A 25,217-nucleotide genomic window follows, 5' to 3' on the forward strand; every position below is an offset into this window, starting at 1 on the left:
ACTCACATTGATACTCTGCCGACAGCACGTGGGGGCACCTTGTCTCTTCCGGCCAGAGAGATACAGGTGCCACTGTGCCGGAAAGAAAGGGGACGGTTCCGCATCCTCCCGTTCACTGCTGGCCACAGTGATCGGGACGAAGGTGGGGGGGTGGGAAGGGTCCCGCTGACAATTTATGGTCTGTGGGTCCCTGGGAGGCAGGTGGTACCTGGGCAGCGGGGTCCAGGAAGCGCGGGCAGGCATGAGGTCCCTGCGGCGTATGGACAATCAGCGGCGGCGTCCCTGTGGCGGATGGGAACTGAACTAGATCCCATCTGACGCAGGGACCCCACCACTGATAGTCCATATGCCGCAGGGACCCCCTGCCCGCCGGCGCTGTCCGGACCCTGCTGCCCAGGTATAACCTGCCTCCCAGGGACCCACAGACCTTATTTTGTCAGCGACTGCTATTTACTGTTTAAGGCGCAGGGTGTCAAAAACTGGGCAGGGCGGAATTCAGCGGCTTTCAAAGGAGCAGGGCACAGCACCCTGTGAAATAAGCGTAGCGGGAACACTAAAATTTGGATATAGTGATTTATGGGCCCTTCTTGCAATAATGTTCTGTTCTTCTATAACTTTATTACTTAGTTTGCTTACAAGATACAGGTCCATAGCATTATGTTATGTTATCTTACAGAACCTACTTACAGTATATGTTTTCTTCTTGTGTTGTGTGAGGAAAGTCTAGCATTACCCTGGTTGCATTATACTGATGATGGTTCCTAGACATTAATAAGCTGTAGAAGTAGGTACTACTAACAAGCATGTGCTTCCTAAAGAACTACTATACTGTGGTATAGGTTATGAAACCATGGTCTGTATGGGCCTTTTAAGGGTTTTGTAACCAGAATGAAATACACCTCCATTGTTATTACTGTGCCCCCTCTGTTTTGTGCTTCAAGGGAATGGAGAATGACATGTATCATTGAATGATCGGACATATACTCTAGCTGCTTAGGGATATGGATCAAAAGTTAACATGCTCCTCCTGCTCTTTCTCTGACATCTATCTCTTTAGTGTTCCTGTGTGCACTGTCAGACTGTTACTGCATAGAGATCAATGGTCTGCAAGCCAGGCACTATTTCTTCTTTTCCCATGTAGAAACTTGTAACCCCATGAAGGGGGGCAGGGAAATAGATATAGCTTTGTGCGTGGCCTTACGCCGATACTATTCCTTGTATTTCCTTCTATGTATCCCTTATTTGTACGTCTGCTGACAATAAAGTTGAATGATAACGCAAAGTAAAATCAAAGTAGCGATAGGGTTTTTTAAACTTATTTTCTTTAGTACCATTTTTGTTACAATATTTATTTGATCAATTATTCTTACCCCCTAGAAATTGGGAGCAAAAAATATTACAAGTACAGTAAGGAGAAAACTCTTGCATGGCTTAAGAAAAAGGTAATTTTTTTTTCTTCTTTTAAAGGATCTAACATCCGTTTTAGTTTCATTAGAGTTTATTCTTGTGAGACTGGCTAATTTTAGGTTTTTGCCATGTGAAAATTTTGAACCTGATGTAATAATCACACTTTAGGGGAAAATGAAGTAATTTGCCTATTGATGTTTTTTGTTTGGTTTTACATTTTCTTTGTGTGCATGTTTTATTTCAAATGAATTGTACTAATGTATTATTTAATCCCGGGAGCTCTGCTTTACCTGAATCCTTGCAGAAATGGGATACGGTCACTGGGCTGACCTCTGACGGTCGACATGGCCTAGGTCAACACATGAAATAAATCGACACAAGCATTAGGTTGACAGTCAAAAGGTAGACATGAGTTTTTCACGTTTTCGGAGCCAACGTGCCGGCAGGAGGTATTTCATGCTCTACCATCCACTATGGCATGGTGGGAGAATAAAATAGTGTGCCATGCTAGGGGACGCGGTTCACTTTGACGGTGTCCATGTTGACATTTGGGACAAAAAAAAGTGAAAAACTCAGATCGACATTCCCATTGTCAACCTAATGCTTGTGTTGACCTTTCAACCTTTTTGACCTTAGCCATGTTGACCTATTTCACGTGTTGACCTAAGCCATGACCTAATTTGGGTCGAACTAGTGACCCATAGCCATAGAAACAGTTTGGCTGGTTTTGTGGGCTAGATGTATCAAACCTTGAAGAGAGATAAAGTCCCACCATTCAGCTTCTGTTAATTTACAGACAGTGGGGCAGATGTATTAAGCCTGGTGAAGAGATCAAGTTGAAGGTGATAACGTACCAGCCAATCAGCTTTGTGTGAAAAATGACTGTTAGGAGTTGATTGGCTGGTGGCGTTATCACCTTTGACTTTATCTCTTCACCAGGCTGAATACATCTGCCGCTGTGTTTGAAAAATTACAGGAGGTGATCACTTCTCATTCCCCACTTTCTCCAACTTTTGCTAATCTCCCCTCTTCTTCCAAGATGGGATGTTCAAGTGACAACACTTTAAAAGCAATGCAAACAGTCCTATTAACCCTTTGCAATCCAAACAGTCTAGTTTAAATTAATTGTCATTTTTATTTCTTATTCAAAAATGGTGTACATTAAATGTTGAGGGATGTTGATGTTAATGGATCTGCTATTAGCGCTTTGGCTGTTGAGCCTGACTAGACGTTGGACCTGAAAGGTTTAAGGATGGGGAGTACTGTTCTTGCATTGCGAGCCTGAATAAGCCAAGCCAATCCAAATAAATTCATAAGGAATTTATTCAGATATTAATAGGTGTACCTTCTATGTTGTTTGGTTTTCTTGCTAAGGTTGTGGAAACCGGTTGTGTCGAGATCTTCCCCGGTTATTTATATCCTGTGTTCAGGTTAAACTAGACCACATTACACTAATTAGATACTAGAGCAGGCATGTCCAACGTTGGCCCTCCAGATGTTGTGAAACTACACATCCCAGCATGCTTTGCCACAGTTTTGCTATTAGAGAATGCTAAAACTATTGCAAAGCATGCTGGGATGTGTAGTTTCACAACATCTGGAGGGCCAACGTTGGACATGCCTGCACTAGAGTAAAGCATTAAAGAACCATTTTCTTCCTTCTGTTTCCCTTTTGAATGCAAATAAAATTTGATTATTTTCAAGTAGTTACAAAAAGAAATATCGTTAAATCAATATTGTATTTGTCAGGTTATGAAATATAAATAATTCTGAGCAAAAATATAAAATGTGTTTATTGAGAAGACCACCTGCTTAGAGTCATGAAGGGTCACTAGTTAAGGGGACAGATAAAAATTGATGTTTAAAAACATCTGAAATATATACAAAGCAAGATCAGCAGTCAAAATAGTATTCAGATAAACGATAGACAGCCAATAGGCTGACACCAGATGGTCGACGGAGTCAAAAGGTTGACATATATATATATATATATATATATATATATATATATTGTTTTTCATGATATTTAGAGTTGAGGTTAGGCAGCCATAGGGAACAGTCAGGGTAATACATGTTCCGGAGGGTTAGACTTTGGATGGGGACATTTAGGGTTCAGCACTAAGGGGAGGATCAATAACACAACAACCTCTTTTATGTCAACCATTCTACAGTTTGTGCCTGTTGACCATGTAGTGCCATGCCTCCTTACAGTTGAGGAGCAGCATTAGCCTTTTATTATATAGGATACATGTTTTTTTCGCATGCTAATTGCACAATTAAAGCACACTGTTTAATTTGCATGACTAGGACTTTCCAGCCACATGCTTTGCAAGCAGCAATATGTTTTGCTGTGGCTTGTTTTTCTTTAATACAGTGTATGTCACTGGTCTTAATCTATATGTACATTTGCTACAATAATTATACATACTTATAGCATGCTCATAGTTTCCATTAATAGAGCAACATGTGCCCCCTACTCCACATATATATATATATATATATATATATATATATATATATATATATATATATATATATATATATATATAGTTTAGATATCCTAGAACAATGTATTTGTCTGGTTATGATGTTGTACGTGTATGTCTTTTATAGGTTGACCAGACGGTTAAAGGACTAAAAACCAGCGACGTGTGTGTTGGAGGCGGCGTCCAGTCTGCCAGCTTTATTCGGATTAAACAGGGATCTGATGTCAAAGAAGGTAAAACTGCTTGTGTGCCATGATCTCTAGGGCAGAGTGTGGCAATTTTGGACACTTTAGGAATGGGGAACCTTTGGCCCTCCAGCATGCCCTGCAAAAGTTTTAGCATGGCCAAATAGCAACATTTTAGCAGGGCATGCTGGGATGTGTAGTTCAACAGCTGGAGGGCCTAAGGTTCCCCATCCCTGCTTAAGGTATTATGGAACTACATGTCACATCAAGCCTTAAAATCCTGCTGTAGACCGAATGAGTAGTTCATGTACATTACCCAAAATGTGTGCTGCTCTTTCCATCATACCACCAGTATAAAGCACGTACAGCTGCTGCATAAGCTATTTCATGCTGTATGTTTTACATGATACCACCAAAGGGCACATTGTAAAAGCCCCCCTCACATTGTGTCTGCTGCAGCCCTCCTCCTGACAGTCCTCTCAACAAGCAGTTTAGGGCAACTGGTAGATCCATTGCTTACATTTTCTTTGCAAGTGATGAATGTCTGTTAAGTTCTCTGGAACAGTGATGCTCCGGTATCGTTTTATGTGTTAGATGTGAAGCTTTTAATTTACTTCTCAAGCACAATTGTCTTCACTTAAAGCACTAACTGGGGCACACCTAACTGCCTGTAGCACTAACTGGGGCACACCTAACTGCCTGTAGCACTAACTGGGGCACACCTAACTGCCGGTAGCACTAACTGGGGCACACCTAACTGCCTGTAGCACTAACTGGGGCACACCTAACTGCCTGTAGCACTAACTGGGGCACACCTAACTGCCTGTAGCACTAACTGGGGCACACCTAACTGCCTGTAGCACTAACTGGGGCACACCTAACTGCCTGCAGCCAAATGGGAAGAGCCAATTTTAGATACTGAGGACTGAATTTGGCTCTTTCCAAGCAGATCCAGTTGAGAAGTTTCTCTGACGGTGCTGTTGTGTTTTTTTTTTTTTTTGTTTTTTTTTATTTGTGACCACAGAGAGAAAAAGGCATATAGTACAACTGACCTTCAGTATAACTTTTGAGTAGCTGATAATACAGAAATGATAAATAAGAAATCTGTCACAAGCAGCTAGTCTGAGAACAACCGTTGAATAGTTGCCAGTATACAGATGAATTGGGCTGTTTGGGGTTTTGTTTTATAACCTTTCTTATGCGGTAGAAAACCGTACAAGATTTATGGAATAAGAAGGGGGAGAAAGAGAAGAAGAAGAGAAAACACATGGGGATGGGGTAAACAAATCCACAGAAGTGTCGGGGGCAGTGGAGATGCCCAATCTGGGTCACAAACTCTGAATGAGCAGATCAGTTGTGCAAAGAAATCAGTCAACATATAAAACCTGGAGGAGACGTATGTGTGCCATACAAGGAGCCCAGACCAGATGTACTGAGTGCACTGTGTCATGTAAAACACCACAAACATGTTCCATGGGGCCACATCCTATATATATTGTTGGTAATAGTGTCCAAGGAAGGCGAAGGGCTTTCTTCCGATCTGAAGCTAGCTGTAGTTTAGTCGTGTTGCAGATATGAACAGCAAGCTTCTCCATGTTCTTGGGGGCATCTTAGATGGGCTCGACCCAGCAGGACAGTCAATGTTTCTCAGTGGATGGGAGACACCAGTTGTTCGGTTGATAAGAACATTAATAAAAAATCTTGTTTGCAAACTGACTAAGATGGACAACATGGCCATATATGTCATTTATATTTTTATTTTCCAAATCTACTGTAATACTATTTATAAGCGTTTAGATGAAAGTATATATATTATTGAAGTAGTAACACATTAAACATGCACTTTCCATTAAATTCAGCAGAACTTGGATAAAACTATTCTCGCTAGTCTGAATTTCTCTAGGTTCATAGATTGGTTTGTGTTGTATTGACACAGCCCCATCATACACCCTCTGTAAAAATGTCAGGTCATGTTTGAGTTGAACTTAGAAACATTCTTGCTTCTCGCATAAGAAACCTGTTGACCGTGGATTAGATTCTATGTGCTGGACCGCTGGTGATTTTCTTACTTCTATTTACATCCTGTTGTTTTGCTGCATGGTTTGCTTTTGCTAATCACAGGCCCTTACACAGGTTTCTTCTGGTCAGGAAAAAAAATAAATAAAAAAAAAAAGATTTTCACTTGAACTATCCAGAGCCACCAGTATTGACTATACACACTGTGCGATTTTGGCTATGGCTGATTTCGACTATATCAGGCGTAGGCAATCTGTGGCTCTCCAGCTGTTGTGAAACTACAAGTTCTGGCACTTCCTAATAGCAAAACTGGCAAGGCATGCTGGGACTTTTAGTTTCACAACAGACAGAGAGCCACTGGTTGCCTACTCCTGGACTGTACGATGCACTAGGTTGTACAATTTCTAGTCAACATTGAGCTGCCTGAAGAGGCTACTTTTGTCTTGCCAGGATTCACAAATATGCGCTTCGGCGCATAATGTTTTGTAAATCGCGGACCCGGGACTCATTGTTACAAACTGAGTGGGTCCCTGGGGATGCGAATTGATGCAGGTGTAGCTGTGGAAGCTGTTGGGCGTCCTGCGCCTGGGGTGTGTGTTGCCGAGCAGTGGTCGGGGGGTGTATTGCCGAGCAGTGGTCGGGGGGTGTGTTTCCGAGCAGCAGCCAGGGGAGTGTTGCTTACCTGCGGCTGGTAACAGGGATAAAGAGACAAGCAGAGGCCAGGGAGCGGATGCAGAGGAGCGGCTGGCGCTGGGGGCCAAGAGACCAGCTGATGCTGGTGAGAAAAATTGCCTCACTTCCCCACTCAATCTTCTTAAGCCTGTCGCCTCACCCCCCATAACCTCACCCTGTCTATCGCCCCCTGTTGCCTTACCCCCCTGCACTATACCTCTCGCCTCACCCCCCTCTTACCTATCCCTTGGTCACCTCACTACCGTCACCTTACCCTCCATCACCTTACCCATTCGTCCCGTGGCACCTCACCCCCTCTCATCTCATCTTTTTTTCCCTGCCACCTTCTCTCGGCATAGCAAGCTGTGTACACAAGGTGCAATATGTACTATGTTTTCTACTGATATGGACTATATAGTCCATATCGCACTGTGTGTATGCCCCTTTAGCTTAGCTTCTTCTCTTTTTTTTTTTTTTGTGGGAGTGGCAAGCAGTTTTTTTGGACAATCTTTTTCCAAAATGTTTGCATTGTCTCGGAAAGCAGAAATTGATTACAATCTGTGCACCTCATTCAGAGTTGTGCACAAACTCAATGTTTCGTGCACATCTGTGATGGTTAGAGATTGGGGCATGCATAGGATCTGTACCGAGTACATTTCTTTCAGTCTCCCCTTAGCATTGCTGCCATGTTTGGGAAATGGCGAAGGGTTCTGTTCTACAAAACATGGTTGGGTCGGCCATGTTTTGTAGGGGTGCCTAACCAAAAGTATGCTTCTTTGGATGCAGTTATGCTAACGTTTACTCAGATGGCTCAGGGCTGCGACAGATGGATGCGACGGTGATCCAATGCTGTCCGGGGGCGCCTTTTGTCCTCAGACGCTTTCTGCAGCATTAGTATATTTTCATATGATAAATGATTTCATATTTGAATCAGGCACTCTGATTGCATAGCGCTGGGAAGGTTGGGGTGTGCAGTCACTAGGGGCGGTGATCGTTCTTTCTTTTATGGCCACCAATATTTTTTAATGGTAATTTTTAATCAAAGGTAGTCGGTATGCTTTAATTAAAGGCATATATTGTAAACCCGTGTATATCTTGTCTTTCCATTTGGACAGAGGACTACATTCGTTACGCCCATGGACTGATATCGGAGTACATACCTGAAGAACTCCGCAATGAGCTGTCCCAGTACTTGAAGTAAGACTACAAACGTTACATCCTGCAGCAATTGTAACTGAAAGAGATATACTGTACTTGCCATAGTAACACAAACCACAATATATGTTTGTTTTAAGGGAAAAAAAGGGAGACTGGATTTTAGCTTCAATATGAAATGGAACTGGGTTCAGAGCTTTGGAACTACTTTTCAGAGCTTTGGCTTTGAGCTTTGGCCAAGAGTGTTTTACAACTTGAACTAATTTGAATGCAATATTTTGGACTTTGCAGCGAGCCAAGTGGGTTGTGTCCCGGTACTGTGACCGCGTAGCTTTGGCGCGTGCAGGTATCACCTGCCACCCATTTCTCATCACTCTGGCAGCATTTTCAGCATTCAGAGTGCTACTGGGCGTTTATAGATCACTCATGACCTGGCATATGTCTTGCGGTGAATGGTGGCCGTGCTATGGTGGTCAATGGTACAGTGTACTGGGCATACATTTATTTAAGGTGCGCCATACCACCTTACTTGCACCACTGGTGTGCCTGTTTCTATTCTGATCTATTTGGAGGAATATGGAATTAGAAATCATTAGAGTTTATAGCTTATTTTAAAACAATTTATCTTTGGCGGAGTCTGATGTTGCCGCCCGACGGGGTCCCGACAGTCATTTACCCGACGTTGGGATCCCGACTGTGAAAAGACCGACAGACATGGGGGCCACCGGCTATTCTCCCTCGTGATGGTCCATGACCCCCATAGAGGGAGAATAGAATAGGTAGCGAGCCGCCGTACCCGCAGCGAGCCGGCAAGGGGCTTTGTTGCGCTCACCATGCTGTCTGAGTTCAGCCAGTTGTTATCCCGATGTCGGGATCCCGACTGTCGGATTCCTATATGCCACACCCGTTTCCACAGTGGACGCAGGTGGAATTACTAAATATTTGCAAGATCATTTTACCATGTCTATATTTCAGTGCATGCAGAAACCCTGCTTATAATAGAGATCAATCGTGTCTTTTATAGGTGTTCTAGCGCCACCTTGCTTTGAACAATGGTAATTGACATGGATTCAACAAAAACAGTTCATTTATGTATAAGTGATCAACGTGAAAATATGATGACGTAAATTTACTAAGATGGGAGTTCTATTGAAGACAGGATGTTGCCCATGCAACCATTTAGATCCTATGTATTTAGCACCTTCTAGTCCAAACTATGACCCTCCAGCTGTTGGGGAACTACAAGTCCCATCATGCCTTGCCACAGTTTTGCTATTAGGGAATGCTAAAACTATGGCAAGGCATGCTGGGATGTGTAGTTTCACAACAGCTGGAGGGCCATAGTTTAGACATGCCTGTTCTAGAAGATAATAAATATAATCTGCTATGGGAATCCTCTCCTTCTCAATAGAACTCCCGTCTTAGTCAATTTACCCCGCTGCAAATGTTTGCAAATCCTGTTCATTGGATGAGGTTTTTCTGAAATGGTAAGCATCAAGGTGAATTGTAAAATATTACAATAGTTTTTCATTTTGCCTGACTTAAAATATTCCAAATCCATCTGCAAATGCTTATGACTTGTATTTCTTTCATTTTTTCTTCCCAGCCTGCCAGATATTTCCAGTCCAACCCCAGAGCCTCCCACTAAGGTACTGTGCCGCAATACATGTGTTTACCACACCTGCTCGCTTTGCACAAGCTACTGTACATGTATCCTTTCCAATCATCCAACTATCTCTTTTTCTTTGTTGTGCAGTAAGAACAGTTCTATGCCAATTACAAATATGGTGGATTCTGCACTGGTTGCAAATTATTAGGAGGAGGGGTATCAAGCTTTGGTGTGAGATAAAGTGAAGCAGTTGCTCAAAAGTTACCAATTGGCTTCTCACTGTCATTTCATAGATTGCTAGCTAAATGACAAGAGCTGACCTTGAGCCGCTTTACCTCTGTCCAAGTCCTGATGCATCTCCCTCTTACTATTTAGCTATATCATTAGAGTCGAGGATGGCCGTAGGACGTTCATGAGGCAAGCCAGAGAATCCTTTCTGTCCTAATTAATGCTTTCCTGTATTACTGCCCTTTTTAGGGACCATTTTATATTTCTGTTTAAAACTTTGGTTTCCTGATCCTTATATGGGGAATATGTGATTGGATATTGGTTCTAAGTATATTCCCCAATCTAAATTTGCAGAAACGGAAAGTTTCTGACAAGCCCGTGGAAGCCGAAGAGGACTACACAAAATATAATTCCAGTTCCCTGAAAAAGGTGGGCACTTCATTATTACCTATCCATTCCTCTTCCCGTTTTATTGGTGTGTGTGTATGTATCTATATATTAGGGATTGCATACAGACCAGAGCAGCTATTACTGTACTCTTTAGTTCGCTATTAAATATGGCTAGCTGCCACAATTGTACAACAATCCTGTATCTCCTGGCAGCAGCGCACAATGCTTTACCTCAGCAATGCAATTGGGTTAGGCTTAAGCACAATAACGCAGCTTCTATCTGTATATAGTGTCGCCGGATATGTATATCTGTCTGTGATTGACCTATGCTGCTTCTTGCTTATGTTATGCATGTCTATAATGGGTGACCAGGCTATGTAAGCATGTGTCTAAAAAGCAGCGTGCATCTTCATTCTCCGATTAACGCTAATGGAGTGCAGTGCTTTGCATATATTGTAATTATGTATGTATACGGAGGTAGCGCATGCTCTTGTTACCTGGGTGCCTTTCTTACTCTGTATGATAGCCAGGTGCTCAGAATCTGTCTGTCCCTGCTACCAGAGAAAGTCATAGAGCAACACTTCAACCCACTACCAAAAGAAAACACACTTCCAAGGCATTTACCAGCATGTGTGCGCTGAACAGAAGAAAGATGTGAAACAAAGAATATAGTCACTTCTGATATTATAAACTGCCGCCATTGTCAGTCTAATGTTGCATACGCAGTTAGTGATATTTTAAATGATGTGAATGATAATCAAATTTTCATTAGTAGGCACTATATCGTTAGCGATGCATGCTCCTGTAAATGGTTAGAGACGTCCTTTGTCATCTGTAAATAAAGCTCAATTTGAGGATACAGTATGGTCAGTGACCGTATACTACTGATTTTGGCCACTGACTATATATTTAGTAATATCATTTGTCAGGGAGTTCAAAGGAAACGGTGAGCGACATTGTATCGCTTGCAGTGTTATCTAGTGCAGGTGTTCTCAAACTCTGTCCTCAGGACCCCACACAGTTCACGTTTTCCAGGTGCATTCATTACTCAATGACACATTTTAAGAGATCTTCAGGTGATTCTGTGAATTATTTCACTTGCGATTCTGTGAGGAGACCTGCAAAACATGCAGGACCGACTTTGAGAACCTGTGATCTAGTGTGTACCCAGCTAAGCAGTCGTGTGCTATAGATTAGAGGAGGACCGGCCACCCATAGAAGCTGTTAGACCAACCTAGAGAGCGTGCCCTCCATCCCACTTCAGTTTGCATGTGACATTCAAAGTTCCCAATACTGTAATTAGAGCACAGCATGCAACACCTGCCCAAGCCTGCAGTCACTGTGTGGTATGAGCAAGCTTTGCGCAGCCTGCTTTGGTGCTGTCTCATTTACATATTATGCGTTCCAGTTATCATTGGATCGCATATACAATGCGATCTGGGTGGCATTTACCGCCCCAGGATTACATTCCAATATCTGATCCTTTGGTTGAATGTATCAGCCTGCAGGGACCGTCCCTGTGCTCTGCTTTGCCGGGTGCCAGGGGGTCAGCGCATGCGTGGTTAGCACTGACCCTGCTGACCGCACTGTCCCGATGACAGTGCGGTCTGTAGCCCGTAGGCTGCAATGGGGTACCTCCATCACAGAATGGCGGTAGCTCCGGGACCCACTGCGATGCTTCCCGATAAATCGGGCAGCTTAGCATCCCCCATAGTAACCTATAAGGGATGCGGCCACAAGCAGGCAGGAGGGATAGCAGCAGGGATTGGAGATTTCTGCAGCAGCCATCTGCAGAATTAGTATCCAGTCCTACATACTGGATACTAATATTTGGGGCTAACCAGTTCTTAGGGAATTAGCCGCAAATATTATATGATAAATGAGCCCCATAATCTTCTAGTGCCTTGTGTATTGTTAGTCAGCATTGATGTAATTGGCTGATGCGTAACACTGACTGTAATGCTGTGTTTCCCCTGCTAGTCTGATTATTCTATGTCCTATGTGTTATTCCTCCTGCAGAGTAATAGCAAAGTGACGGCAGCTCAGAAGTCACTCGCTAAGGTGGACAGAAGTGGTATGAAGAACATTTCCTCTTTTTTCAGTCCAAAAGGCAAAGCTGCAAAATAACCTGCCAGGGACGAGTCTTTATACAGGAATCAAATGTTTTTTATTTAATAAAAAGGATTTTGTTTAGTTGCAGTTTACTCATTTCAATATATTTTTATATGGTAAACTGAATTTTTGTTTAAGGTGATACTTTATACATCCGACTTAATAAAAGGGAAATACACTAAGGGGGAATAGCGGCAGGGCCCTATTCAACGCTGTCCTCTTCGACACCATTGAACAGGGATCTCGGCAGAACGTGCCCAACTTCACAAGCAGTCGGGCACCTTCTGCCGGGAATTGTCGAGCTCCCGTCTGCAGCTTCACTGTTATCCGGCCGCTTCTCGCGGCCACGTCACCTTCTCAGCGCTCGGCTGGCGGGATGTTGAATCCGGCCTGCAAAATCAGTGTAGAGCCGGCCGTGAACGGGACATTGTCACGGCCAGCCCGACAGTCGTGACCCTACATTGAATACCCCCTTTTGCCTTTTAAAATGGATTTGTCACGTAGGTTAAACCGAATGCATATCTATAGGTCTTAACCATTTGAGTGCCAAGGCAATTTGTCAAAATAGGTGTGAAAATTGGCAAACAAACCTTTTTATCAACCCTTTGAGTGCCAACATTGCTGTGAGAGATCCTCAAAATATCCATTAAAAACACCGGCATCGTTCACAACAACTGTTCTTTTTATGGGTGCAATATTTAACTAAAGTTCAATTAATTGACTTGGCTGTATGTGTTGTATTTATACTAAAAACAGGCGCTGTGATCAATTTTAGCAGATATTTTGAGGATTACTCACAGCAACGTTGGCACTCAAAGGGTTAAGCATTGGGTCTTGTAGTGATTGTTTTATTGGGCCTAATTCAGATTTGATTTGTTCTCAAAATGGGCAAAATCATGTGCACTACAGGTGGGGCAAATGTAATGTGCCGGGCGGAGAAGCCGCCCGCAATCCCAGGATCGCATTCGATAGCAGCCAAGCCTGCCCGGTCTGTCCTACAGCTGTTGCAACTTGCAGCCTCCAGTGTGATGCGCACAGGACCGTGCATTGAACCTGCTGTCAAGTACAGGTGATTTTGGATGCTTTTTATGCGATGGGTATGACCAGCTTTAGATTTACAGTAGGTGAGGTGTGTTCAAACTGAAATCTAAATTGCAGTGTAATAAAAAAAAAAGTTAGTATTTACCCTGCACGGCCCATGCGCTTTCTGATCCTCTCGCTCAGAAAGCTCCTGGGCCGTTCAAGGGAAATCTTATGCGACTTCTCGGAGGGAGAAGTCACATAAGTGTATGGGGACCTTTATTCTCTATGTACATATTACATTTTCCCACCTGCATTGCTCATGGTTTTGCCCATTTTGAGCACAAATTTGTCTGGCAATCCGGTCTGAATTAGGCCCATTTGCCAGTAATTACTAATTACTGCATGGCATTCACTATGCCATACCAGCGATGACTCCTTTATTGGAGGGGAATCAAGTGCATTAACCTGTGCTGCCCCTTAAGAAGTAATTTAGGGCTCACTAATATACCAAAATAAAAATGAATAAAAGTTTTAACGCAATGCTCTTGGCCAAATTATGGGGATATTTATCAAAGCTATGAGAGCAAATATTATAGAGAGAGATGAATTATCAATCAGCCAGTTATCTTTTTCCTCTTTCTCTTTCCAAGCTTTGATAAATCTCCCCTTACGCTACAAAGAGCTTTATTTATCTACATACAGTAATATTTATTTATTTACAGTTTCTTATATAGCGCAGCATATTCCGTTGCGCTTTACAATTGGAAACCGTGATTAAACAAACTGGGTAGATACAAACCGACATGGAGGTAGGAGGGCCCTGCTCGCAAGTTTACAATCTATAGGGATAATAGGAAGGATACATGAGGATAGAATTCCATAGCATAGCAGTCCCACCAGATTGCAAGACAGTCCTGATGGGATGCAATTAGATATGAATGCTACTGGAGGTTGTGTGGGGGTTCTTGAATATGATCAGTTTGCCTGAAAGTTTGGAGGCTAGAGGAGAGTTTTAGTGTGCATGGAAGGGCATTCCATAAGGTGGGTGCTACCCAAAAAATCCTGCAAGTGTAAGTGGGAGCGAGTAATGAGTGTGGATGAGAGACGCAGATCTTGTGCAGAGCGGAGAGGTCGGGTGGGGATATATGTTGAGATAAGCAAAGAGATATAAGTCGGTGTAGTCAGAGTGATGGCTTTATATGTAAGTAGAAGTATTTTATATTGAATGCGGTAATATACAGGCAACCAATGGAGGGACTGACAGTGCATCAGCAGACGATGAACGTCTAGCCAGGAAGATCAGCCTCGCAGCTGCATTCAAAATAGAATGTATCAGTGAGAGTCTTTTCTTAGGTACACCGGTAAGGAGGCTATTGCAATAATCAATGCGTGATATAATGAATGCATGGATTACAGTTTTTGCAGTGTCTTGTGTAAGGTACGGACAAATGTTGGATATGATTTTTAGATGCATGTAATGTGATTTAGAGACCGATTGAATGTGAGGAATGAAGGACAGTTCAGAGTCGAGGATGACCTCTAGGCAGCGAGCTTGTGGAGTAGGATTAATTGTGGTGTTCTCAACAGTGATAGAGATATCAGGTTGGTAACTACTCTTGGCTGGTGGAAATAGAATTAATTCTGTTTTGGAAATGTTGAGTTTGAGGTAGCAAGATGACATCCAAGATGAAATGGCAGAAAGACACTGAGCAATACTGATGGTGACCATTCCGGGGAGTATAGCTAGATTGAGTATCATCAGCATACAGATGATACTGAAATCCAAAATAATTTTAGTTTCCCAAGGGAGGAGGTATAGATTGATAAAAGCAGAGGACTTAAGACTGAGCCTTGTGGTACTCCACTGGACAGAGGTAGTGAGGAGGAGGTAGAATCAGAGAAGCGAACACTGAAAGAGCGATTAGATAGGTAGGAAGAGAACCATGAAAGGGGCTGTGCTCTGAAGACCTAGGGATTGTATTGTTTGTATGAGAAGAGAGTGGTCGACAGTGTCAAAGGCAGCTAAGAGATCTAGAAGAATAAGAAGTGAGAAATGGCCTTTTAGATTTAGCAGTGGCCAGATCATTGACTACTTTAGTCAGTGCTGTCTCTGCGGAGTGTTGAGAGCGAAAGCCTGACTGAAGTGGGTCCAATAGGTTGTAGCAGTTTAGAAAGTGTATGAGGCGAGCGTAGGCAAACCTCTCAAGTAACTTGGAGAGGCATCGGAGCTGAGAGATAGAACGAGAGTTTTGATCAGAATTGTGTTTTTTAGAATGGGAGTAATAAGTGCATGCTTAAACAGAGAAGTAAAGATACCAATTGAGAGAGAGTGGTTACAGATTTTTCTCTATTTAGATTTGTCTCCAGCAACTCCATCTGAAAAAGATGTAGTTTCCATTTAAAAAGAGTGAGGGAAGGAAGTTGTAGGAGAATCCATACTTGCGGAAGTGTTCAGCAAATAATATCTTTAACAAGAGTTCACAGGTGAGTGTCGGAAAATCTTATATCCAATAACTCAACCTGATCTGACATTAAGAATGCTCAATGGACTTCCTAAAATATCTATAGTTAATGGATTTTGCTTTATTAGTCACAGGAAGAGACCTCAAAATGCCGTCCATATCATTATACCAATCTGCATCCGAAAAGTGAACAGTCACGACACTCACATAATGTTGTAATTGAAAGTATGCCAGAGTATAGTGAATATTGGGAACTTCTGACAGGTTTGTGTGAATGACAACATTTTTTAGATGCTGGATTAACTATGCAACTAATGTCTCTACGCCCCTCATGCCAAAATGCCATAAAAGGAAAGGCAGCCTCCCCATGCTGGAACTCATTATGCAGAAATGGCAAGAACATCAATTTTATGAGCATTCAAATTCCAACTACATCTAAATGTATGCCAGAATTGATTAATTGACCATAAAAGAGGATTGTCTTTTAATGAATTGATTGACCTCCGCCTCGAAATCATGAAGGAAGGACATCAAATTACCTTTCAGGAAGAAATTGCCTCTCTAGTGAAGTGTTTGGACAAACATAGTGAGATATGTATATCTCTTTTAGATATCTTAAAGTTGAATGTGTAGGAAATGAATACCCCCCCCCCCCCTTCCCGTTAAATTTTTGCTGTTGCCACTTTAAAAGAGATTTATGAATTGATCAGAGGTAGGCAATATTTTTCATATATTCTGGTTGTGCCCCAGGATTCGCCCCCTTTGGAATGCTGTTTTTGCATTTTGCCTCATAAGTGTCTCCTGTCTCTTTTTCATATTTCCCCCACAAGCCTTTCGCAAGCTGATTGCTATGTATAGCCATATCTGCATAGTCACTAGCGCTGCAATAGCTCAAACTGGAAGGACCCCTCTCCTCCACCATTGCTGCTCAAAATTATCCATAAAACTGGCTTTTGAAATGGAGACTCCCGGTCTGTCCTATTCATTTCATGTAAAATCCCCTTTAGTGCCTGTTTTACCTCTCGAGAAGGAACTGATATCCTGCTGGATACAGAGTATTGATTTCTTACCAGAGAATATCTTACCGCTTGTTAGCCTCCACTGTGTTATTTTAGTTTACTACATTTCTCTGAGAAATTTTTCTTACTAAGGTTCTCTGCAACCTGCTTGCAGACAACTTCAAACCCTTACTTCAGACCTTGCACTCTGTAATGGGGGGGGGGGGGGCGGTTTCTTGGTTGGTAATGGTTAGTCTTGTGAAGATGAACATACAGCATAGAGTCTTATATTAACTAAAGACACTCCCTATCCATATTTCCAAGCATTGGTTTCGACAATTAGTTTGAAGCACGGTTTTCTGCCTTCCCAAGCAGGCCCGTTTATTTAGATGGAAATACTGTACATGGGTGGATTACAACTTCCCCACATATTATGATGCAATCATGCTGACCAGAATAATGGACTGGACGAGATCTGAGGATGACCGGCAGTGGGTTCAGTTGGAGGGCTGCTCTGTTTCTGCTGCTCATACTCTATCCATGGAGATCCAGGGTGCCTCTCTTATCCCATCCCACAGTTGACCCCACACTGGGTAGATGTAACAAGCTGAGGAGACAGCCCTGGATTTCCTCCTCTTCCTCTCCTCTGAACCCACTCTTTGACAATCCTGATTTCCCTCCTGGTTCTTCTGGCAAACAATTCCGTATTTGGATACAGAAGGGCATTCTAAGAGTTGGCCAACTTTTTGACTCTGGAAAGGTGCTGCCAATCTAAATTGTCTGTAGCTTATATTGCTGAGTTAGTTTAGGATCTGGACACAATGGTTATACTACTCCAGCCTCCATCCTTCCCTCCCTTAACTTTCCCTCCCCCTCTTTATCGTCTGGACTTTGTCTTATATGTTTTTTGTTTTGTGCGCGCTATTGCTAGAGAGCTGATATAGTATTTAACAGAGCCCATTTACTTTGTTAGATATATACTGAGTATATACTGGTTTCAGATAGAATTCCAACGCTAATGGTCTTCTGATCCTTGCTCATTGCATGTTTGTCTTCAAAAACTCAAACATATACAGGTCGAGTTTACCTTACCGGTGCATTCTAAAAACAGAAATATTCCAAAAACAGTGGTTTTTCAGAGTATTTGAATATGTTATTGTCGTTATAGCATCTTCTGCGAATGCTGCTTTTCTAACACCTCAAGCAATTCCTCTGTAGTCTCCCTAGCCAGCATATCCCTTTTGCTTTTGAGTAAGCTTAGGAAAAGCTGCCTCACTCAGTAAGTGATGTAGAAGATACTATGTTGGAATTGGGCTATATATGTCCTCGTAAAACTTTCAAAATAAGTCAATATGTTAGTGATTTGAGTGTAAAATTTGAATCCTCAGCACTGACACAAAATAACATCATGATGAAGAGCTTCCTTGCCATATTATCTCACCTATAGTAAAAATCTTCTGTGTAATTCAAATGCTGCTGATCATTAGCAGTAAGAAAATACTTTATCTTACAGATACTGTATACCTCCAATCTCTATATTTTTTTCATTTGAATCAAGGCCCACAGTGGGGGTAAATTGACTAAGTTGGGAGTTCTATTTCAGATGGGATGTTGCTATGGGCAACCAATCAAAATCTACTTATTTATTTAGTGCCTTCTAGAAGATAATAGATGGAATCTGATTGGTTGGCCATAGCAACATCCCATCTGAAATACAATTCCCATATTAGTAAATTTCCCCCAGTGGGAGAACCAACAAGTACTGTACTTCCTTTGTTCTTTTTTTCCCCTTCTCCATAATAAAACAAATACTTTCTTGTGGTTCTCACATCAATAGATATATCATCTTTTTAATATCTTTAGACATACAGATAATCTATTCTGGATTAAATTTATACATAAGAAACCCTTGGCTCTTCTGCCTTTTAATGATGTGTGAAATATATGTGATGTTTCATGGGAATGATTGTTCCCCTTGTAGCTCACAGCCAATTATCACCTGCTTAGGTGAAGGAACTGGTGTACCGTGTAAACAATAGAGGAAATCTGTTTCTGAGGAAGACTGATACACTGGAGAGCATGTCCAATACCCAGGCCACCCACCCTTGTGACATGTTATCTGTTATCACTGTACACAGAAAACAAGCAGCCTCTGTCCACACATTTATTTGTACATTAGTCTTGCAGTGATATACTGTATAGTGGTTTCCTTCTAGGGCTGCATCAGTTCTCTTTTATTGTAACCACCATTTAAATGCTCCAGAGCCTGTATAAGTGAATATGGTCACTCATATTGCGGGATTATTCTGCTCTGCAGGATCACTTGTCTCACCATGGGGGGGTCACAAGAAATGTGACTTTATTCTTGGCAGATCTTTTATTAAGCTTCATGCTGCTTAATACCTACGTTTGTGTTACTGTGCACTATTGCCTGATTTCTTGCCTCCGTTCTTCCTAAACACTTGTTTCCCCCAACTGCAAGAACTGTGGTGGTTCCTTGCAAAGACCCCCACACATTTTATATGGTCACTCATCCCTGCAGCCCTGTAATTGCCTATTAGAATCAGTCGCCAAACCTCAGACTGCGAGGACGAACCGCCACAGTCAGCATTTTATGTTCATGTTGAATGCTGGGAATAAACATTATAGTGCTGTTGGGAAAGCCATCCCTGAATGGTATAAATACAGATCTCTTAATTTTCCTCTGAAATTAGTCCCTGATGTCAAACTATCATTACATTTGATACAATTTAAACCTTTACAGGGGTAGGAGATATAATGAAATGTCCCTATAGTGAGGATATAAAGTTAATATATATTTTATTGCTAGTTAGCTAGTAGAAAACATTTGATGGTCGCTTACCTCTGTTCGTAAAGAAAAGGAAGCGTATACTTTTCTCATGGATGCTTCCTGACAAATTCCGTGTAACGGCATCTGCCCGCCCCAAGCAGGAAGAAGCACATTTGCGTTCGCAGATGTCTGTCCAGCGTTTGCATAGGTGCGCCCACCATTTTTGTGGGCACTCCCATGAAACGCTGGCCAGACCCCAACGACTGCCCCCCTGCCTATCACTCACTTTGCGAATGCCTTGGCAAGTGAACACAGTGGCTACGGCTGCTAATGAAATTGACCCTCACATAATGTCCACCCCCTTACAGCAGACCATTTTTGAGGATGCTAAAGGCGGCCATGGTGGCCACCTCTAGCAATCCTAAAAATGGTCTGCTGTTAGAGGAAGCCATTTTGTGAGGGTCAATTTCATTAGCAGCAGTAGCCACGAGAAGCGCCTGGACTGCAGACCCGGCGACAAGCAGAGGGGTAAGGCAGGGTTTGGGGGGGTTTCATTTTACTGGGGGGAAGAGGGGGCACTGATGAAATTTTCGGGCAAAGGAGTTTGTGCGCATGTGCTTGACCGCACCGAATTTTGACCTGTGCAAACAGGTCTGAATTGGCCCCATAGTTTTGAAGGGTGATAACTAAGATGTCTTACTCCAGGTTACACCTGGTAAAATGGAACCCTGAAATCTGAGGGTGAAAACCTGATGGAGTATATTGAGCATTTAATTTGTTGATGATCTTTGTTTTGCCTTTCAGATTGTGGAAACCCCCCCCCCCCCCAGAACATTTACTTTCAGAGACATTATTACTGCTAAACATGCATATTGTAGTCATCCGTAGCCATATAAGGTAGTGAAAGCTGAAAAGTCCTTCATTGCGCCGGCACCATTTTTAATGGGATATTAGTCAAATAGGTACATTCGGCGAAATGTAATAGGGTGAGGGAATCAGAAAGTGAGAGATTTGGTAAATAATCTCCAGGTTTTTTTCAAGCGGCAATTATTTAAACAGCAAAAATCAAACTGTTTTTGCAGTGTAAATGATTGCCTCTTTAAAAAAAACCTGGAGATTTCTTAACAAATCTCTCACTTTCTGATTCTGTCACCCTATTACATTTCCCCCATTATGATTGTTGTACCATATTTATATTAAATGCATATCTATAAATATATACAACTATTACAACATTATGCATGTTCTAGAAGTGCCAGTGGTCTTGTCCAGATCATTGACATCAATCATTCTCTGCTCTTTGCCTTCTTTCTCTTGTAGACCATTTTCAGAACAAGCCTTTGTAGTCCCAGACTCACCGGAAGCTGAAGGAGAGTAAGGGAAATATTTTTGCAATGCAGATAGGTAGATCCAATCCCAGTACTTGCTACATGTTGGAAAAACGAAACATGTAAAACAGCAAGAAGCAGTGGGTTCCTAAGCTTACTTAAAGACCAGTTTATCACACAAATGGTAGAAGCTCCAACTCGTAATAAGGCATTATTGGATTTGGTTTTAACAAATAACATAGATTTAGTTTCAAACACAAAAGTAATTGAACACCTAGGGAACAGTGACCACAATATGGTTTCACTGGAAATCAACTTCAGTAAATTACATCATAAAGGTTCGACAAAAATACTAAACTTCAGAAGAGCTAACTTCGAATTATTGAGAGAAGCCCTAAAAAAAATTGTGTGAGAAACAGTTTTTGAGGGGATAAATGCTGAGGAAATGTGGTATACTCTAAAAAATATACTCAAATCATTAACTATTAAATACATTCCTAAAGTAACTAAAATAGTAAATTCAATTAAAAAAAAGCCACCATGGTTGGACAAAAAAGTTAGGTCAGCAATCAACAATAAAACAAGAGCATTTAAATTCTATAAAAATAACTTAAATGAGGAGGCGTTCACCAAATACAAAGAATCAAACAAAATTTGCAAAGGGGCAATCAAAGTAGCTAAAAGGGATTATGAAGAGCGCGTAGCCACTGAAAGTAAAACTAACCCCAAGAAGTTTTTCAAATACATAAATAGTAAACGTATAATTAAGGACAACATAGGCCCACTAACCGATATCAATGGAAATTTTTTTACGGAGGACAAGGGAAAAGCAGAACTGTTAAATGAGTTCTTCTCATCAGTGTTTACTAAGGTAGAGCAGACTGTGGAACGCACACATACCACAAATGGGATGAACAAGCCGGACCTCAATATTGAATTCTCTACCGAGGAAATAATATTAAGGCTCAGCAAAATCAAAACAAATAAATCACCTGGGCCCGATTGGAATTCATCCTAGGGTACAAATGGAATTAAGGGAGGAATTAGCTTCCCCTCTACATTAAATCTTTGATAATTCACTATCATCAGGAAAGGTACCAAAAGCCTGGAGAACAGCAGAGGTAGTGCCAGTATTCAAAAAAGCAAAAAGGAGGATCCCGCTAATTACAGACCTCTTAGTTTAACATCAATAGTGGGTAAACTATTTAAAGGATTTTTAAGAGATGGTATCCAGGAATATTTAGACCTTCATGGTTTACTCAGTAATAACCAGCACGGGTTCGTGAAAAATCGTTCATGCCAAACTAATCTACTTGGTTTCTATGAAGAGGTTATCAAAAACCTTGATAATGGAAACGTTGTAGATGTGATTTTCCTAGATTTTGCTAAAGCCTTCAACACAGTACTACACAAGAGGTTGATAAATAAAATGGAGGACATGGGATTAGGGGCAAATATCTGTAGATGGGTAGGGAACTGGCTGTGTAATAGAGAACAAAGAGTGGTCGTGAACAGTGCCGTATCAAATATGATACCAGTACTAAGTGGAGTGCCACAGGGTTAGGTTCTTGGGCCCATTTTGTTTAACATTTTTATTAACGATATTGGAATGGGGTTACCCAGCAATGTATCCATCTTTGCGGACGATACAAAACTGAGCAGAGTTATTAAATCATCAGAAGATGTCACCACGCTTCAAAATGATCTTGACAATCTAGATGAGTGGGCAAAAAAGTGCAAGACGAGGTTCAATGTGAACAAATGCAAGGTCATGCACCTTGGGAGACATAACCAGTGTGCTAGTTATAACCTAAGCGGGGATGAATTGGGTAAATCAGTGCTCGAAAAGGATCTAGGAGTCCAAATAGACAACAAACTGGGGTGTAGTGCTCAATGTAATATAGAAACAAAAAAGGCCAACAAAATTCTAGCATGTATTAAAAGGGGCATGGAAACTAGGGACTCAAAAGTAATTATGCCTCTGTACAAATCATTGGTTAGACCGCACCTCGAATACGCAGTGCAGTTCTGAGCCCCGCACGATAAAAAGGACATCATAGAATTAGAAAAAATCCAAAGAAGAGCAACAAAGCTTGTTAGGGGAATGGAGAATTTAAGATATGAGGAAAGATTAAACAATTTGGGACTATTTACACTAGAGAAAAGACGTTTAAGGGGGGATATGCTCAACATGTATAAATATATTAGGGGCCAATATAAGGAACTGTCAAACACCCCTTTTTCTACTAGAAAGGAATCTAGGATGCGAGGGCATGAGTTTAGATTAGAAGAAAAAAGATTTTGTTCATCTAGAACAGTGGTGGCCAACCTGTGGCTCTTGAGCCTCATGCGGCTCTCCCCCTTGTAAAGTGTGGCTCCTGCTGCCCGCCGCCCACCATCTGTCCCAGTCCCCCCTGTTGCCGTTTCCCGGAATCCCTTCTCCTTCTGAGGGGAGGAGAGCGCGCATCGCACATCTCTCCTACCCCTTACTGTGCATCCTTGTGACTGGGCCGTCTGCCAATTAGAGCTCGCGGGCCAGCAGCCAATCAGGAGCCGGCCAGCGAGATTTGATTGGTGGACGGCCCACTCACAGGGAAGTGAGGGGGAAGGAGACGCGCGGTGTGCTGTGCTCTCCTTCCCCTCGGTGACATCACAGGACTGCAGGGGGATGCCAGACTGTCCTCTCCCCGCCCGGCAGCAGCAGCAACAACGGTGAGTGCTGCTGCTGGGAAATTTGCACTGTGGGGGCATAGCAGTTTGTGGCACTGTGGGGGCATAGCAGTTTGTGGCACTGTGGGGGCATAGCAGTTTGTGGCACTGTGGGGGCATACCAGCTTTTTGGCACTGTGGGGGCATACCTGGCACCGTGTGGGGGGCATATGTGTATCTGGCACTATTGGGGGCATATGTATATATGGCACTGCACTATTGGAGGCATATTTGTATCACATCCACCCAAGCGGTCAAAATAGACTACGCCCCTTTTTTGGCGCATGCGTCTTCGGCGCGCGCATGATGTTGGCTCTTTAGCTTGACTACCGATATTTTTTGGCTCTTTACCTCTGACCGGTTGGCCACCCCTGTATTAGTACTTCAAATACATGTTGGTATGTTCATAAGGGTTAGTGATGGTATGGAATTCCAACTTTCTAGGTTAGTCACATGCAGATGGCAAAGAAAAAGAGTCTCTAATGTTAAATAGCTGATTCTTTTGTTAGTGAATAAACCTTATAGAGTCCCATTTAGAGATAGATGTACAAATTGATTTTTCCTTTTGTTAAAAACTCTGAAAAAATGTGCACATTACTGGCAAATAATTATATTAAAGGATTGCTTTTTGTTGGTATATTTACCACTCCTTTCTGTTTGGTATTGTTGCAATCACCGAATTGTACCAGAATATCCAGTTGTAAAGAGGTGGCCACCAGGGCATGACAGCCCTCGGCTCGGTTAGCACTCCAGTCTGCTTTATCCTGAGTCCATCTTTAGAGTAGTTACCGCAGATGGACAGAAAGTAGATGCTGGTACCAGATAGCCCTTACGTGTTTCTCCGCCTATATGATTGGTCGGCTTCCTCGGAGCAAGGAAAACTATGCCTATGATTTGAGACTGGGACGGAGGTTCACCTTCCAGCAGGACAATGACCTGAAGCATACTGCTAATGCAACACTCGACTGGTTTAAGGGGAAACATTTAAATGTGTTGCAATGGCCCAGTTCTCAATCCAATCGAGAATCTGTGGTCAGACTTGAAGATTGCTGTTTACAAGCGTAAACCATCCAACATGAAGGAGTTGAAGTAGTTTGCCTTGAGAAATGGGCAAAACTCCCAGTGGCAAGTTCATAGAGACTTATCCAAAGTGACTTGCAGCTGTAATTGCCGCAAAGGTGTAAAGTACTGACTTTAGGGTAGTGAATAGTTTTCTGTTATTTTGTCCTATTTGTTGTTTGCTTTGCACTAAAAAAGAAAAAAAGAACTTCTTCAAAGTTGTAGGCATGGTCTGTGAATGAAATGATTCAAACCTTCAAACAATCCATTTTAATTACAGTTTGTGAGGCAACCAAAAAAAAATGGCATGGGGTGTGATTACAACACACCCCGTGCAAAGCACTGTAAATTGCCCTATGTGTATGCCCCGTAAATCTAGGGCTTACATTAATCTGCTAAAGAACCAAGCTGGAAGTCATCCTCGCTGACGGCAGAAACCCTTCCAAAGAAGGGCACATCTGAGTTTTTTTTTAAAAACCACCCAGACAAATCCCATGTTTCCGCTCTTAAATACTGCCTTCCTGTCAATCAAACTGTGTGACCAATATGCATACAAATATTTATTCGCTAACTGCATTTATGGCACA

At 42.2% G+C, this 25,217-nt stretch overlaps 2 protein-coding genes across 6 annotated transcripts in view; one reads left to right on the forward strand and one right to left on the reverse strand.

Moving 5' to 3' along the window:
• Positions 1-12,341, forward strand: part of RNASEH2B (ribonuclease H2 subunit B) — a 45,419-nt gene extending 33,078 nt beyond the window's left edge. For 2 of the 3 annotated variants that reach the window (XM_083169698.1, XM_083169696.1), the window contains exons 6-11: positions 1,378-1,442; positions 4,021-4,126; positions 7,882-7,963; positions 9,528-9,570; positions 10,113-10,187; positions 12,168-12,341. In XM_083169698.1, the coding sequence (XP_083025824.1) occupies positions 1,378-1,442; positions 4,021-4,126; positions 7,882-7,963; positions 9,528-9,570; positions 10,113-10,187; positions 12,168-12,275 (479 nt within the window). In that variant the 3' untranslated portion in view covers positions 12,276-12,341. The remainder of the gene's footprint in view (positions 1-1,377; positions 1,443-4,020; positions 4,127-7,881; positions 7,964-9,527; positions 9,571-10,112; positions 10,188-12,167) is intronic. The other variant, XM_083169697.1, reaches the window with a different exon arrangement.
• An 8,341-nt stretch (positions 12,342-20,682) lies between these two features.
• LOC146057890 (guanylate cyclase soluble subunit beta-2-like) overlaps positions 20,683-25,217 on the reverse strand; it is a 36,613-nt gene continuing 32,078 nt past the window's right edge. For 2 of the 3 annotated variants that reach the window (XM_083169699.1, XM_083169700.1), the window contains one exon: positions 20,683-20,898. In XM_083169699.1, the coding sequence (XP_083025825.1) occupies positions 20,762-20,898 (137 nt within the window). In that variant the 3' untranslated portion in view covers positions 20,683-20,761. The remainder of the gene's footprint in view (positions 20,899-25,217) is intronic. The other variant, XM_083169701.1, reaches the window with a different exon arrangement.

This window comes from Crinia signifera, chromosome 2 (genome assembly GCF_055691185.1).
Source record: "Crinia signifera chromosome 2, ASM5569118v1, whole genome shotgun sequence".
Lineage (NCBI taxonomy): Eukaryota > Metazoa > Chordata > Amphibia > Anura > Myobatrachidae > Crinia > Crinia signifera.